The sequence below is a fragment of the Bradysia coprophila genome, assembly GCF_014529535.1.
Source record: "Bradysia coprophila strain Holo2 chromosome X unlocalized genomic scaffold, BU_Bcop_v1 contig_128, whole genome shotgun sequence".
Taxonomy (NCBI): Eukaryota; Metazoa; Arthropoda; class Insecta; order Diptera; family Sciaridae; genus Bradysia; species Bradysia coprophila.
Genome location: NW_023503295.1, coordinates 919,451 through 936,874, shown reverse-complemented (window position 1 = coordinate 936,874; position 17,424 = coordinate 919,451). Strand labels below are relative to the sequence as shown.

General features: G+C 35.5%; 1 protein-coding gene across 1 annotated transcript in view; it reads right to left on the bottom strand.

The window, feature by feature from the left end:
* Positions 1–6,914: 6,914 nt before the first annotated feature.
* Positions 6,915–17,424, bottom strand: part of LOC119067676 (irregular chiasm C-roughest protein-like) — a 52,582-nt gene continuing 42,072 nt past the window's right edge. Inside the window, exons 5-12 of the mRNA XM_037170790.1 lie at positions 16,834–17,034; positions 16,572–16,748; positions 16,348–16,450; positions 13,559–13,686; positions 13,050–13,491; positions 12,845–12,978; positions 11,880–12,073; positions 6,915–7,573 (exon numbers count right to left, since the gene is read on the bottom strand). Coding sequence (XP_037026685.1) covers positions 7,411–7,573; positions 11,880–12,073; positions 12,845–12,978; positions 13,050–13,491; positions 13,559–13,686; positions 16,348–16,450; positions 16,572–16,748; positions 16,834–17,034 — 1,542 coding nt within the window. The 3' untranslated portion in view covers positions 6,915–7,410. The remainder of the gene's footprint in view (positions 7,574–11,879; positions 12,074–12,844; positions 12,979–13,049; positions 13,492–13,558; positions 13,687–16,347; positions 16,451–16,571; positions 16,749–16,833; positions 17,035–17,424) is intronic.

Sequence of the window (17,424 nt, the reverse complement as noted above, 5' to 3'; positions counted from 1 at the left end):
GACTTGAAAGGATTCCTTCTGTCAATTTGAAACATTTTAGCATAATTTTTAAGGATTTTACACTTTTGAGGATTTCCTTTTGAGGAGAAAAGGATTTTCTATATTTATCTACCCCTCGAATGGTTCTCTGAACCATCTTTTTGCTTCATAAGTTATAATGCTTAGTTTTCTTTTACCAAAAAGTACTCCGGGTGAGAGACAAAATTGTTTTTTTTTTCAATTTTTTCTTTGTTTATTTGATAGCTTGCTCTCTCACGAAGTACTTTTTGTTGAGTGGAGTGCACACTTAAGTCAAAAAACGCTCTGAAGTACATATTTATTGACTAGACAGTGTTTGGTGTATGTTTGTTCTGAGACAGGTTATACATTTTCTAGAACATATTCTGTTCAATTTATAGATCACGAAGTTGAGTCTTCTCTAATTCGGTTAAAACATTTTTTATTTCTTTTTAAATAACTGGTGTCTTTAAGACAATAAGTCACTTTGAATAGATAATTATTTCCTTCTTCGTTAATTGATCGATAAATTAAATATATCTTAGACTGTTCTAACGTTTAAATATTTTAGGTTTATTATACAAATTTACTTTGGTTTTCGAATTGAATTGTTAAAATTTGTCTACATTTATAAATATATTTTCCATAAATTTCGAAATTAATTTATCTTCTACCCTATCTACTTTCAAATGCGCTTCTGTTTTATTTGCATTTGACACATAATTTAATCTGAAAGCTCACACATATGTATAATGTATCTATAATATATCAACGCAATAAGTTATAAATAAATTCTAAATTTAACATCAAAAACTCGTTTATAACTTATTCCCAAACCGAATATATATAAGTATATATGGCTTGCATGCATAAAACTAAAAACTTTCTCTACACTTACGATAGATAAATACTAAAATAAAACTTCGTCATATTATCAGTTAATCTGACCGAAAAACTATTGCATTTCGTCATCGACAAAACACACACCGAAATGTTTACCATTCGAAACGTTTATTAAATCCTTACCTCGCCAATTTTTGACACTTTTGCTTCGGAACTTCCGCAACACCTTTTCACATGAGTGCGGAGAGAAAACTTTACGATATAAGCATAACATAACTTCAAAGAGATTTAATGAGTGAATATGGTTGGCTCTCATTAATATTTGATGGATGGTGTGGGAATAGGATTTGTGTACCACAGCAAAAAAAATTGATTTGAATGTCACAAATGGTATGCCATGATTTTGTTACTTTTTTTTTCAATTTTACTGACTTAGTGTCGATGCTTATTTAAGCTCACTGAAAAGCTACGTGAACGTGTAGCACGTTTTATCTTAGCGCTATGGCGACAGTGAGTCCTTTGAATGCGGTACATTTTTGCGTCCGTTTGATATATTTTATGAAAACAGAAAAACCTGTACAGTACATGTTGAATGCTAAGGGGTGGGAGCAGAATTACATGAAAATTGAAAATAAAAACTTGTGAAAATGAGGTGGATAATATCAAAGAGAAAAGAAAATCCTTTGAAATATCTGGATGATTCGTACAACCGAACCTTCGACTATCTACTCTGCCCTGCCCCATGGAAAAAGTTGTGAATTATCTTCCATTTTCTATGAGCGACGTTTCATTGTGTGTCTAATGGAAATGGCACAAAATGATTGATTACGTGCATACATTACAGAAACGTATGATAACAGCGAAACAAGTCTGCAGTCTGTATACAGAATCTGTTTATATCGGGGTGCATTATTGGATCGAAAAGAGTGATAAAGGGAACGAGTTAATTTAACTTTGTCTGGGATGTCTTGGAATGCTTTTAATAAATTGATTTCATTTTCTGAGCAATTTTTGTTGCATTGATTCTGTAAAAAAGGTCTCAGATAAATCAAATGCGTTAGCCGTCGACTTTCTTCTGATTATTTGAATGACTTGCGGGGGGATAGCTTCTTTGGGATATTTTATTTGGATCCAGAATAACGTCTAAACCACACAGTGGAAATGATCACACAATGAATTGTTCAGAAAGGATTCTAACGGTGCAACTCGTTTTACATTGAACGACATCTCAAATGTCTCACTGTCAAATTTTTCTGAGAATTTTATTGTGTCATTGCAAATTCACAATGACATTCTCTGAAAAAAATGACAGTGAGACATTTGAGATGTCGTTCACTGTATCGCTCTAATGTTTAGCCAATTCAATGTGAATAGCAAAGCAGAAAGGAAGACGGAAACGGACTTCATTTTTATGTAAATTTGTAAGAATATATGGAAACAGAAAGCAATTGAATGATATTGTGCTGGGTGCTGTACTGTACAATTTGAAATCGTTGCGGACATTCTACAATTTAGTTTGGATATGAGATGTTATCTTTCGAAAACAATTTCAAAAAGGCTGCATTTCGTGATTATGTTATTAAAACAGAAATATTTTCTATTCATTCCAGATTTAAGCAATTCTGCGCTTAATTTTCATATTTTAACTTAAACAAAAAAAAATCAAAACTTTAAATTTAATTTTTCAAAAATGCAAAATTTTCTTTTCTTTTAGTGTTTGATGAAAATAAGAAATAAGCAACAACAACACCAACACTGTAGAATTGTGAAGAAAAACTTTCGTTTTATTCCATTTTTAGTTTTCATTGCAGATGCCAGTTGATCGGACGGTGATTCAAAAAGCACTTATGCCTGGCTGTTGCAAAGAAATAATTTAAAAACATAATTGAGTATCAAAAGCTTTTCCCCAGCGCTATTCAAAAATGCAAATAAATATTAACAGTTTGCCTGGAGGATATTAGTGAAAGCTTGTCGCCGATGGCAGAGCAGCGTTCCGATTCTAATAAATTTAAGAATTCCTAACTTGACAGCTGTCACCTTAAAAATTACGAATCGTATATGTTCCACGCTTAGCATTAAGGTGACAACTGTCAACACTGACAAAAAAAAAGATGAAAATTTTACCTGTAGCAGGTAACTTTCTCTCCAGATAATGTACATCTGTCTGACATTATCTGTCTACGGCTGTATTTTATGTATGAGGCGCTACAGCTGTGGCAGCTATTCTAGATTACCTGAAGACAAAGTTACCTGCTACAGGTAATATTTCCAACTCTATTTTGTCAGTGAAGAATTCTTAGATTCATAAGAATCGTCGCCTAGTGCGTAGCATCCGTAACTTTAAGAATTAGTAATTTGTCAGTTCTTATGGGATTTTAGATTTTAGATTATCGTAGCGTTGGTAACGCTAAGAATTCATAAGTTGACAGGTGCATGTATAAAATCCCACAAGAACTGTCAAGTTACGAATTCATAACGAATGCTACGAGAATCGGCGTACAAGGTATCGATTCTCATGAGTTTGTAACTTTAAGAGTTTGTTTGACAGTTCTTAATGGATTTTTATTCGGAGGAGATTCTCAAAGATTTCGAATATCCCTCAAATCTCCTTCGAGTCGTTTTTCGCGTTTCATGTCAGAAGCTACCAGAAATGTTGCAGTCAAAAATTACATTGGACTGAATTTGCTGAAAAACAGCTGAAGCAAATTCATGACTAAATTTCACCAAACAAAGTTTAGAGAAGTATTGCAATTTCACTTGTTTCAACTTGTTTCAGGGAGACTCAACGCCCACATGTAGCCTACATTACAGCACGGTGTTTATCATCCGGATTTTTGTTAGCATATTGAAAAAGGCTGCCGCATACTTTTATCCCTAATGAACATAGCACATGCGCCAAATTTTTTTTGTTTTTGATTTTATTCATTTTTTTTTTCAAATAAATTTTTTAGATTGAACTCAATTTCAATGTTCAATGGAGAAATCAGCGAGGCTAAATTCTAATGCCGGTCTACGTAATAGAGATGTGCGATACATCTATAAATTTACGTATGTCAATCCTGAGTTAATTTAAACCGGTCTTGAAAAACATTCGGGTTCTTCGAAACGAAGATTTTTATGTGGTGACGAGTCAGTCACTTTACAACTCAAAACTAGTTCAGACAATGAAGCGTCGTTGTTTGGTCTGGAAAGTCATCAACGTGGACCGGGTTGAGTTCAAACAAAGTTCAAACAGTTGGCACGCACATCTCTACTACGTAACGAAAAACGTAATTCAATCCGTAAGAGCGCTACAGAATTTGAATATTATGTGAATCAGTGGATGAACAATTTCCACGCACGACAATCTCTACTGAATGACGTTGTAATTTGACGCTGCGTTTGTGTATCCCTAAAATGTAATTTTTGTTTTCAAATTTCGTGTTCTAATGCATCTTGCAGAAGTTATTTGGGATGTGTGATGCCACATCAAAAAATGGTAATAGGGCGTCCGCTAAGTATGAGAAATACACTAGGATATTGCAAATTGAGGTAAAATTGATTTTATGATTTTATTATGATCTGTATGGAATGCTGATTCCAAAATCATCAGGGGCAGCTCCTTCGTTCCGCCTGGAGCGGCCGTTTTGTCACTTTGGCTTCACTGAATTTTCATGCCAGTTCCCAAACAGATATCGATGTGGAATAAGCTGTAAAATATTCTTAAAAATTCAAAGTTTTTTTTAGAATAATTTTTTTGATGACAAAAAAATCCAAAATGGCTGAAAAAAATGGCGGAAGTTGAAGGATCATTTTTTTTCTGCTTAAAACCTTGAAATCTGATCGAAATACTAAAAAATCCCGAAAACTTTCTTCGGGAAGTTTGTAGCCAATTCAAAATCCTATACTTTACGCTTTAAAAAAGTTTAAACCGGTCAAAAACGTCAAGAGCCGCCTAGAGTGCACTTTTTCATTGGGTATTTCAAAAGTGTCAATTTTTTTAGTTATTTCGTTTTTAAACTTAAACTTAAAATAAGTAAATCCTGCACATTTTTAGCCCCTTACGAAGTACTGGGAGCTTATAAGACTAATATGCCGTTTGTAACATGTTGAATTGGAAGCAGACGGTAAGGGAAAAGCATTTGTCTATGTTCCTAGATAACGAATCCGCAATAAAAAAAATGTCCGTCTGTCCGTCTGTCCGTGACCCCTCTAGCTAGAGTAAATCACAACCTTTTTTCAAAATTCTTTTTTTCCCCGATTGGTATCGACAAAGTCAAGTTCGAAAATGAGCATTCCAGAGCTAGGGCCCTATAGGTGTTTTTCAGTCTTTCGACGATATCTACCGAAATACGCACGCAATAGCTGCTTGTGATATATCAAATGAAAGGTATTGACGAGTAGAACAAAGTTGCTGAACATCGTTTTTGGGTAAGATGCAACGCGGGCTTGTTGGGAGGGCTCAAAGGTCGTTACTCGGCCCTAAGTGTTTTTTGCACATAAATCGAGTAAATCTCATCCGATTTTGCAAGATTTAGTTTTTTATGGAAGGTAATTGAACACAGAAAAGAACGTGTCGAAAAAAGTCTCAAATTGGGGCCCTTGGACTAAGGCCGCTACTCGGCCCTAAGTGTTTTTTGCACATAAATCGAGTAAATATCATCCGATTTTGCTAATTTTTGTTTCATTTGAGAGGTAATTGAGTACCCAATGGAAAGTTGGCAAAAAATTTTGGGTTTCTAAAATAATGTCGTAAATTGTTGGTTTTATTTGAGAGGTACTTCGTACGGGCTTTCGTAATTGCGCTATGCGCAATTTTAAAAATGAACACTTTCAGTAAATTTGACCATGCATTTTGGTAACAGACGCATTAGGGTTCCGGGCGTATTACGGCTACGGACGTATTATGGTTACGGACGAAATAGGATTACGGTTCGTACGGGGCTAAGTCGCAGCAAACGCTCCGACTGTTCTGATGCCTTGTTTTATTTTCGAAAAGTGTCTAGAATGTCCAGAATACGAAAAAACCGAAATTTCTCGGCAAAATTTGAACCACCCTGTAGCGCACTCAATTTATTTTACTGTCCAAAATTTAATTTTATCTGAAACTGTATTTCATCACCTTTGCAACGATACCCCACACGACATATTTGAACAAGAATTGGATTTTTGTCTGAACCTGAAACGACCCAGAGTCGTGCTACTCGAAAGGAGAAAGCACCTCAATAAAAATTCTTGCAGTTTTGTATTGTTTTGAAGGAAGTGGATTAGGCTGTAAGGGACAAAGATTAACTAAAAAAATTGACAAAATATTTTCGACACTTTTGAAATACCCATGAAAAAGTGCACTCTAGGCGGGATATCTCTTGAAGTTTTTGACCGATTTAAATTTTTTTAAAGCGTAAAGTATAGGATTTTGAATTGGCTACAAACTTCCCGAAGAAATTTTTCGGGATTTTTTAGTATTACGATGGGATTTCAAGGTTTTAAGAAAAACAAAAATGAACCTCAACTTCCGCCATTTTTTCGGCCATTTTTGAATTTTTTGTCAGAAAAAAAATTATTCTAAAAAAAACTTTGTACATTTAAGAATATTTTACAACTTTTTCCACATCGATATCTGTTTGGAAATGGGCATGAAAATTCAGTGAAGCCAAAAGTGACATAACGGCCGCTCTAGGCGGAACAAGTGAGCTGCCAGATAGGCATGGGCGATAATGAAAATGATTATCGATAATTATCAATTATCGATAATTATCGACTTTTTTTATCGAAAATTATCAAAAAAATATCGATAATCGATAATTATTGATATTTTGATAATTATCAAGATATCGATAATTCGATATATCGATATTTCGGTCCGAAAATCCGATATTTATCGATGTATTCCGATATATCGGTATATTATCATGAATTTTCAGATAAATATCAAAATATCGATATTTTGATAATTATCGAATTTCGATATTTTGATAATTATCGATAATTATTAAATTATCGATAACGATATGATTAATCGATTATCGATAATTTCTTTCGATTGATATTAACGATAATTTTGAACGCCTCCCATCCCTACTGCCGGAGCTGCCTCTGATGATTTTGGAATCAGCATTCCATACAGATCATAATAAAATCATGAAATCAATTTTACCTCAATTTGCACAATCTTTTGCCTTAGCGGACACACTATAAAACCTTTTCGTGATAACATTTTATTGTTATATTATTGTAGCATCAATACTACGCACAACAAAACAGCAAATGAGATAATATGTTAATTTGGTTCAAAAAAGATAATTACCTGAATAACAACAGCGCACAAAAAAACACCATTTCCAACTAATCGCCTTGCAATGATTTAAAACACACGAAGCAACACTCGGTTTTATTAGATTAGATATTTTCCATGCACACTGATTTTTCTGTTCATTTTCTCTCTGTCTCCTCTAACTTCGTTTTCAAATTGTATTTACATTTTAAAAGTGAAAATTTCTTTTTATTTTCGTTCTCTTTAATCTCAAGCAATTTATAGCTTAGCTTTTATATTATCTGTACGCGATAGCTACGATTTAACATTTATTTATGTTACACATACGTCGGCGATTCACGTTGCAATTGCAATAAATAATTGTTAGAATTTTGTATTGTTGGACTGTAATAATCACGAGCATAATCGACATATGATGCACCACCGTTTATCGACTGATTGGTGTGAATACTTAAGTTGTCGGTATAATTTCCCGAATATCTGTTAATGTAAAAGTTATCAGCGGTTAGTTGACTTAATAGTGTAATGATTGACTGGTTGAGGTCATTAAAAGGCTTACAATCATCTATAAAGGGGGAACGAACACACGAAAGAATATGGAATATGATAGCCAAAGCCGACGAATGAAAGGGCAATGACGACGCACCCGGATGCAAATAGCCACTTCGATTTAGAAGTTTAACCGACAGTAGAAAATAGGAAACTCCATTTCGAGCGAAATTATGGTCCTCGCTTCGCTCTGGTGGCAAACATCTTTCATGTTGGAATTTCCTATTTCTCCCAGAGGTCAACACAACGTTTTTCATGCGTACATGTTTTGCTTTGCCGTTTTTCTCCACGAAACGAAAACATAAACAAAGTGATAGTTCGACTGAGAAAAGTTTTATTTTCTCTCCACTGGAGAGAAAGTGCTGCACTTTTCTCATTAGATGTCATTCGACCAGTCGTCACGACAACACAATTTTCTCTTGGTTTATTGAGGTGAGAAAATTGGGCAAACCATACAACACGCGCATGGAAAACTCTTTTTGGGAAATTAAGGAAAATTTGGGAAAATCTACGAAAATATTAAAGAATTTAAGAAAACATGCGAAAATGTTTGTCCCAAAATAATCCCTGCACAAAACGCTCAGTCCCACCATTTTTTGCGTTTGTTGATCCGAGGCGATAGGTAAAGAGGTAAAGAAGAATCATTTCCATCATTGACATGTAAGTAATTGCAATATTTCCTAACTAGTGTTGAAACTAGCGTTCCTAACTTATGCTAAAAGAAACTATTTCAGCACGAGTTAGGAAGTAGTATTTCTCATGACTAAGTATAAAAAGATGAAAAGAAGAGTTTTCGTGTGAATTTTGTTCATCCGAGGCGTCGTCGAGTTATGTAACGAATTTTACATGCTGAGGGCGTTGAAAGTAGCGCTTGAAATCATGGCCCTACGTTAGTGAAGGGCCGTGACGCAAGTCCGTTCACACTGAAAAATTTGACAAAAATTTTTTTCCGCAGGACTGAGAAACATATATACACGAACTTTTTCACTTTTCCCCCTTTGTTCCTGCTACCCCCAAAGTATTTTATTCGTAATCTGGGCGTCCATACGAGTTCAACGAGCTATCACACGCCTCATAAGGTTAAGATTTGGCCGAGATATTAATTTTCAAAACTTGGAAATTTGCAGAAATTTGTATGAAGAAATTCATTTTCATACATTTTGAAATTGATGAATTTTACCAACCTTTGTTACTTTGTCACTTTGTCACTCTGTTACAACGAAACTTTTGAATTTACCGGCGGATTTGGCTGAAATTTTCAGGGTATGTTAAGGACGTAATTCTAAGAAACTAATTTGAAGGAATTTTCTTAAAAGCTTATAATTTCGGAGCTATGATCGTTTTGAGCCATTGAGCTATATGACCCATAACTCAGAAAATATAAAAGATAGAAAGTTCGTTTAAAAGACAAAGTTATAGAGTTTTAGATTCTAGTCGATACGTGTGTCATGGTTTTCCTAAAAAGTCGTCTATTTAGGAGCTATGAGCGTTTTAAGTGCGAGCTATGTCAGCCATAACTCGGAAAATAAGGCAGATAGAAACATCGTGTAAAAGACAAAGTTATAGAGTTTTAGATTCTAGTCGATACGTGTTTCATGGTTTCACTAAAAAGTCGTCTATTTGGGAGCTATGAGCGTTTTAAGTGCGAGCTATGTCAGCCATAACTCGGAAAATATGGCAGATAGAAAGTTCGTTTAAAAGACAAATTTATAGAGTTTCACATTCTAGTCGACACGTGTTTCATGGTTTTCCTAAAAAGTCGTCTATTTGGGAGCTATGAGCGTTTTAAGTGCGAGCTATGTCATCCATAACTCGGAAAATATGGCAGATAGAAAGTTCGTTTAAAAGACAATTTTATAGAGTTTCACATTCTAGTCGACACGTGTTTCATGGTTTTCCTAAAAAGTCGTCTATTTGGGAGCTATGAGCGTTTTAAGTGCGAGCTATGTCATCCATAACTCGGAAAATATGGCAGATAGAAAGTTCGTTTAAAAGACAATTTTATAGAGTTTCACATTCTAGTCGACACGTGTTTCATGGTTTTCCTAAAAAGTCGTCTATTTGGGAGCTATGAGCGTTTTAAGTGCGAGCTATGTCATCCATAACTCGGAAAATATGGCAGATAGAAAGTTCGTTTAAAAGACAAATTTATAGAGTTTCACATTCTAGTCGACACGTGTTTCATGGTTTTCCTAAAAAGTCGTCTATTTGGGAGCTATGAGCGTTTTAAGTGCGAGCTATGTCATCCATAACTCGGAAAATATGGCATATATAAAGTTCGTTTAAAGGACAATTTTATAGAGTTTCACATTCTAGTCGACACGTATTTCATGGTTTCCCTAAAAAATCACTTATTTGGGAGATATGGGCGTTTTAAGTGCGAGCTATGTCAGTCATAACTCGGAAAATACAGCAGATGGAAACTTCGTGTAAAAGACAAAGTTATAGAGTTTTAGATTCTAGTCGATACGTGTTTCATTGTTTCCCTAAAAAGTCGCTTATTTGGGAGCTATGAGCGTTTTAAGCGCGTCAAATTTTCGATATTAGTCAAATTTTCGATTTTTATCAAATTTTTTATTTTCGTCAAATTTTCGATTTTCGTCAAATGAAAGCTGGAAGATTCAGATCAAAGAGAAAGTTATACAGTTTTGTAAGAAGAATATTTTCGTTAAAACTGCACAATATGATTGTCTATTATCTGCGACCAAATTCTAAAAAATCACAACTTACAAAAGAGCTGATATCGCCCAAAACCACTTACAGTGGAGGTGTGACACAAGTCCTGTTATCCACTTACAAAAGAACTGATATCGGTGTAGGTGACGCTTACAGGTTCGACACGCAAAAAGGTATGCGTCACAAATGGCAGCTGATGAGGAAAGTACGCGAAAGTTTTATCAACAAAAATTTACCAGAAAAATTTTAGGAAGAAAATTATAATAAAAAAGTTTGCGTCACAAGGGGCAGATGTTGAGGAAGGAAAATTTTTAAAATTGTGAAATATATTCCTTTAAAAAATGGAATTCAAACGGAAGAAAGCCGAATCATCTGCCCCTTGTGACGCAAACTTTTTTATTATAATTTTCTTCCTAAAATTTTTCTGGTAAGATTTTTGTTGATAAGCCTTTCGCGTACTTTCCTCATCAGCTGCCATTTGTGACGCATACCTTTTTGCGTGTAGAATCTGTAAGCGTCACCTACACCGATATCAGTTCTTTTGTAAGTGGATAACAGGACTTGCGTCACACCTCCACTGTAAGTGGTTTTGGGCGATATAAAAAGTACGGATTGTGACACATGTAGCATGTAAGTAACGATTACAGGTGAATTTTAATTTTTAAGACACAGTGGGTTGTAAAACGTAAAACTGTACCTCTGGATCTTTTTATCCCCCTAGTTATGTAAATAATGAAAAGGCAATTTATTGTGAAAGAACACAATTGTCACGAAAAATACATTTTCGTTTACTCATAGTGAACGAAAGCCAGCAAGACATGTTAGTGTTCCTATATGGACAATTTTCATATACTTTTTTGGCTTTTCAATTACTAGTGCCTTATTAGGTTGCAATATGAACTGGACTGCAATATGATTATGACAACGGATCGTTTGTAATTATTGAATTGTTTCTGTGTCCATGCGGAATAAAAAAAGAGAGAGGAAGACTCGAAGAAAACTACTACGTGGAATACTGGAGAAGGAATCAGATGGCCGACGAAAGAATTTTATCTGCCAACACTAAACGTTATGGTTTATAAATATCTGGAGTCATTAAAACGATGTTCGTCCGGTGCACACAGCAATAATTATACACATAAATTAATGTGAGTTTTATTTTTCGATAATAAAGCACATCCAGTTTTAGTTTACGACACTCAATTTATGTCTTACAACATAACAACATCGACAAACATAAGTTATATATGTAAAGGACTTGGAGCATGCTTGCCAGTATCACATTCCAATTATCCTTAAATGTGTAGTGCATTAAATTCAAACTCAAGTTCAAACTACATTCCTTCGGGCGATAAACACAAGAACGAGCACAAGAAGTAAAATTTATAACGACACACAATACACTGAAGGAGACACCATTATAATGGTAAATTATGATTTTTGTTTAACATATAATTGCATCGAGCATAATCGACACACAGAAGATGCCGTGTCACACGTAGACGCTCTAATTGAAGTCGAAAATAATTTCCAAAATTTATAAAGCTAAATTTCAACCTACCTCACACAATGCGGTACGGACAGGCTGTTCGTTTTCGATGCCATCAAATCGGTTTTGTTTATCGACAGTGTCGTTGTTGTGCTATACGATCCCGAATTACTTTCCTGATATTCGCTGGGTGGTTCCGGTTTCGTTTCAAATGTTTTCGTTTGAACCACTTTTTTCGTCGGGCTGCCTTTGATGATAATGCTTTGCTGCTGATTGAGAAGACACATAAGACATTTGCATACCCGGGACATTCGACTAAAAAACATCCATAAGTCCCGCTGACATTACAGAGCGGAAAGAGCGTCAACCAGAAGGGTGTTAGATACACTGCACTATTGGTATCTATAGAAGAATCAACCATAGTCGCATATGTGTGGCTTATGAAGGTTTGGAAAAACTTTCATTTCTTCACGTTCAAACATATGTGCAAACCTTTGCTTAGATCCGCTCAAGTGGTGGCTTTTGGCAAAGAAACCACTGACTGGCCACGAGTTAGCAAATTTGGTGATGAGTTGGAATTTCATTTCGACTATGATTCGCTAGACTTGTTCGTGAGCAAATCGGTATAGTGTTCTTAGAGCATTATATCGTGTACCACTGTCGCCATGGCCTGATGAGAAATGGTATTTTTGAACTGCATATTAATGCGTTCAAACGTCGAAAGACGTATTTCTGTCAGATCGAAACAGTGGTCGAATGTTTATGTGTTAGACACGCTGTTTGACTCATCCCTCCGTCTCGTTCGTCCTGTTTCATTTTTTATGACATGTGACAGATCCGATCTGATCTGCTTCCCACTTTCCTCTTCCTGTGGACGCCCCTGTATGGTCGCAAACGTGTAGACCATTACGTTGGAAATATATAGCAAAAATATCAACGAAATTACGACAGATGAAAAAGAGGGAAAAGCAGAGAAATGCGGATGGGACTTATGGATATATTCCGTTCATGTTTTCCAATCATAAACCAAAATGTACCTTAGGAATGAGATCTGCCGGCGGAAGAGTCTTTTTATTGATTTTCATGCAAAATACAATTATAAAGAGACCACACATCAATATGATTAGTATTAACGCCGAGCCGACACCTAAGATAATCATTGAATATTTTCCTAGAAACAAAAATCCTGTCAATAATACCCTCAACGCACGCAACATTCAATTTTACTGTTTGTTAACTCACGTGTCTCGCCAAATTCAATTTCCAATGTATCGGACCCGTAGCTATTAATCACAATACAGCTATACTTTCCGAAATAATCAAAGTTATTCTCCATTACGGTCAAAATCGATTTGATGCCATCATCCAACACTTCTTCACGCAACGAAAATCTCAAATCATTGTTAATGTCAATCAATTTACCATTGAACGCCCAGGAAATATGTTTTGCTTTCGGTACGGAATGAACTGAACATTCAATGTCATCAAATTGTTGATTGGAATGGGCAAATTGTTGATTGGACGACACAATTTTCGGTGGACCTTTTATCGTAACGGTCGCTTCGGCCCGGATCTCTTGGAAACCGGGACTGCTCGCCTTACAAAAGTATCTGCCGGACGTTTGGCTGGACGCGATGATTTCGAGTTTATTCGAAACGCCCACGACACGCGGCTGAAGATTGATCTGAAAATATTTCGGAAATTTAACTGGCCGCCCTATTGCCAACAGTCGAATTGCAGTGTTTGTATACCCTGTCGATTGGATCGAATACCCATATAATTTCCGATGGTGGGTTTGCATCGACCTCACAGAATAGGTAAGCGATTTCATCAATATCTGCTTCGACGTTCGTGGGTCGTTTGGTAAAAGTTGGTTGATCTGTGCGACAATATACGAAATGAATTATTTCGTTCTCGTGTTAGCATAGTGAGTTGCGGGAAACGTGAACGATTTTTGTTTGAAATTAACATGTAAGAAATTAACATCTTCGAGCCCACAAATTGAACATTTCGTGACTTTCGCTATTATGAATTCATTAAAAGTAAATGAGGATCAGTTTACATATAGCGTAAAAACAACTAAATACGAGGCTTTCCCCAAATTACGAGCCTAGTAGCGAAAGATAACGTCACCACTACCACAAGAAGTAATGGTTTGATCACGAGCCCGCGGAACAATACTACATTACTGTCTCGCTTGGACATTTTTTGTTGAGGAGTGTGGGAAGGTTGTATCTCGAGCCGAAGGTCAGGAATATATCCCACACGCTAAAACAAAAAATTTAGCAGCGGGAGATTACGGTGCTTTGTTGTCTTGCTGCTAAAAAAAAACGAGCCGTCAGAACAGTCGGAGCGTTTGCTGCGACTGAGCCCCGTACGAACCCGTACATCTATTGCGCAAGTGACCCTAGTGCGTCTGTCACCCTAGTTGAAGTCAAATTATTATGAAATGTGTACATCTTAGAAATTGCGAATTACGAAGCCCCGTACGACGTTCCTTTCAAATGTAACACAAATTTCTAGTTGACCTAAAATTTTAATTTATTGAGAGGCCTAAGGCATAGTTACGGCCTTAGTCCAACGACCCAAATTTAATTTTTTTTTCAACATCATTATATTCGGCCTTCCAAATGAAACAAAAATTAGGAAAATCGGACGAAATTTACTCGAGATATATGCAAAGTACACTTAGGGCCGTGTAGCGGGCTTAGTCCAAGGACCCAAATTTTTTTTCCAACAACATTCTATTTGGTGTTCGATTACCTTTCAAATGAAACAAAATTTAGGAAAATCGGATCAAATTTACTCGAGTTATATGCAAAACACACTTAGGGCCGTGGAGAGGCCTTAGTCCAAGGACCCAAATTTTAAATTTTTTTTTCAACAACATTCTATTCAATGTTCAATTACCTTTTAAATGAAACAAAAATTAGGAAAAACGGATGAAATTTATTCGAGTTATATGCAAAATACACTTAGGGCCGAGTAGCGGCCTTAGTCCAAGGACCCAAATTTAATTTTTTTTCAACAACATTCTATTCCTCGTTCGATTACTTTTCAAATGAAACAAAAATTAGGAAAATCGGATCAAATTTACTCGAGTTATATGCAAAATACACTTAGGGCCGAGGAGCGGCCTCAGTCCAAGGACCTAATTTTCAAACATTTTTCTCACCACATTCTATTCGGTATTCAATTACCTTTCATATAAGACAAAAATTAGCAAAATTGGATGAGATTTACTCGATTTATATGCAAAATACACTTAGGGCCGAGGAGCGGCCTCAGTCCAAGGACCCAAATTTAAAACATTTTTCTCACCACATTCTATTCGGTATTCAATTACCTTTCATATTAGACAAAAACTAGCAAAATTGGATGAAATTTACTCGAGTTATATGCAAAATACACTTAGGGCCGAGTAGCCTTTCACTTCTAGGGCCCTAACTCACGGGCCATTCACCCGATTTTAATAAACTTTTTTTTCCTGGATCGGTATCAACATTACCTATGTTTTGCCGTTTCATTTACATTTCCAACGTTTTTTTTTGCCGTAAATATCTCCATAAGACCTTAAAGCAGTTAGGCGGCCCTAACTCACGAAGGGCCGACCTAAATATGCCCATCTTCGAACTTAGCCTCACTATTTTGACTATCTTTCAGGGAAAAAAAAAATTTGAAATCGGATTTGATTTACTCAAGATATCGACGTGACAGACGGACAGACAAAATTTTTATTGCGGATTCGTTATCTATGAACATAGGCAAACACTTTGCCCTTACCGTCTGCTTCGAATTCCATCAATTACACACGGCATCGTAATCCTATAAGCCCCTTTGTACTTCGTACGGGGCTAAAAATTTGTTTGTGTTTATACGGTAATCCGCCCAAAAACCCTAAGGGGTGAAAGTGTGACGCAAGTCTTTGTTTCTACTTACAAAATAACTGATATCGCTGAGGGTGACGCATTTTTCGCCTCAACGCAAAAGCGTTATCAACAAAAAATTGAACCAAAAAATTTAAGATAGAAAATTTTAGAAAAAAATTGCGTCACAAGTGGCAGATGATTCAGCACATATTTTTCTCTATTTGAACTATTTTCCTAACAGTAGTTTCCCCAACATCTGCCACTTGTAAAATTTTCGCACTGGTTTTAAAAGTAATCGTTAACGTTTCCCGCACCTCTGTCACTCAAAAATTCAATAAAATTATTTTCGAACATATTTTGTAACCGAATTGGTTCGATGTAATTAGCCCAAAGCTCAAGGCAAATTTTTCGAAATTATGTCGGAGCGTAATATATGCACCGGAAAATGCTTCATAATTTTACATTTTCGCTAAATTCAAAATTTCCAATATATTCCCATAAAATCTCGTATAAAACCAACAAATTGCTTGAACTTTCCGGGTAGTTTTTTTTTCAAATTTATGAAAATGTATGGTTGGCCATACCTTTGATCTCAAATGCACGTGTGGCAAATTTTATATTAAACTAAAAAATTTTGTTCGATAAATTACTTTTTGCATATTACAACTTACATATTACATCCAGCGTTTCACTATCCGAACTTATTCCCACCGCATTTTGTGCAACACACTTCACGATAAAATTCTGATAATCTCTGGTCACATTGAACAAATTCTTTTGGATGGATGTGTGGAAGAGAGATGGATAGATAGAAGAAGAGGTGAGGACGAAAGAGAAAAAAAAAACTTTTTAATTAAAAATTTGATTTCGCAATTTTGTTGTTGTTGTAAATTACCATGATTTTGGAATTTTGATCTGGCATAACTTCATCGTTTAAAAACCATCGATAAGTCAATTCGTTCGGATTGGCATCAGCTTCGCACATAAAGCTAACAATATTTCCTTCAGGTATTCGGCCCGTATCTAATGCTCCATCAACTAACAACACTTGCACTTTTGGTGCAAACTCAATCTGGAAAATATTTTTCAATTTTTGTTGTGTCATTTTCGTAAACAATTTTCCGATATGAAAAGATTTTTTAACAAATTTTTCGAACCTCTAATCGCACTTGAGCCGTCCGATATGCCTTGTCAACGGTATTTTGAGCCTGACATATAATTGTTTTATTGTGGTATTCTTTGTACGGTTTCAATTTTAATATGGATTTCACTGTAAATCTTCTCATATCAGGTGAAGGTTCTTGTACGAGTTCAACGTTCTCCGTCAAAACGTTCCCGAAACCATCAATCCATGTTATCTTGGTGAGCAAACATAAAAATATATTTGAAAAAAGAAACTTTTCCGATTTTGTTGAATTAATGGATTTCCAATTTTTTTTTTATTCTTTTTTTTTGTGTGTGCTGTTGGTTGTTATTTGTATATTATGCGTTCGCAATCGCATGAATGTATGATGAAATTGAAAATCTAACAAAAAGATAGATTTTATACATGAATTTGTTTGTGACACAAGGGCTTTGGGAATGGATTTTTACGAATATTGAAAAAAAAAAATAACGGAAAACCGTCGTCGTTTCGTTATTGTCATCCTCCTAGATGTAATGTTGTTAGAAATATGAAAATGTTGTCAACAGAAAAGCTTCGTTAAATTTCATGATGATTGTTTTCTTTTCTCCTCTTCACCACAATA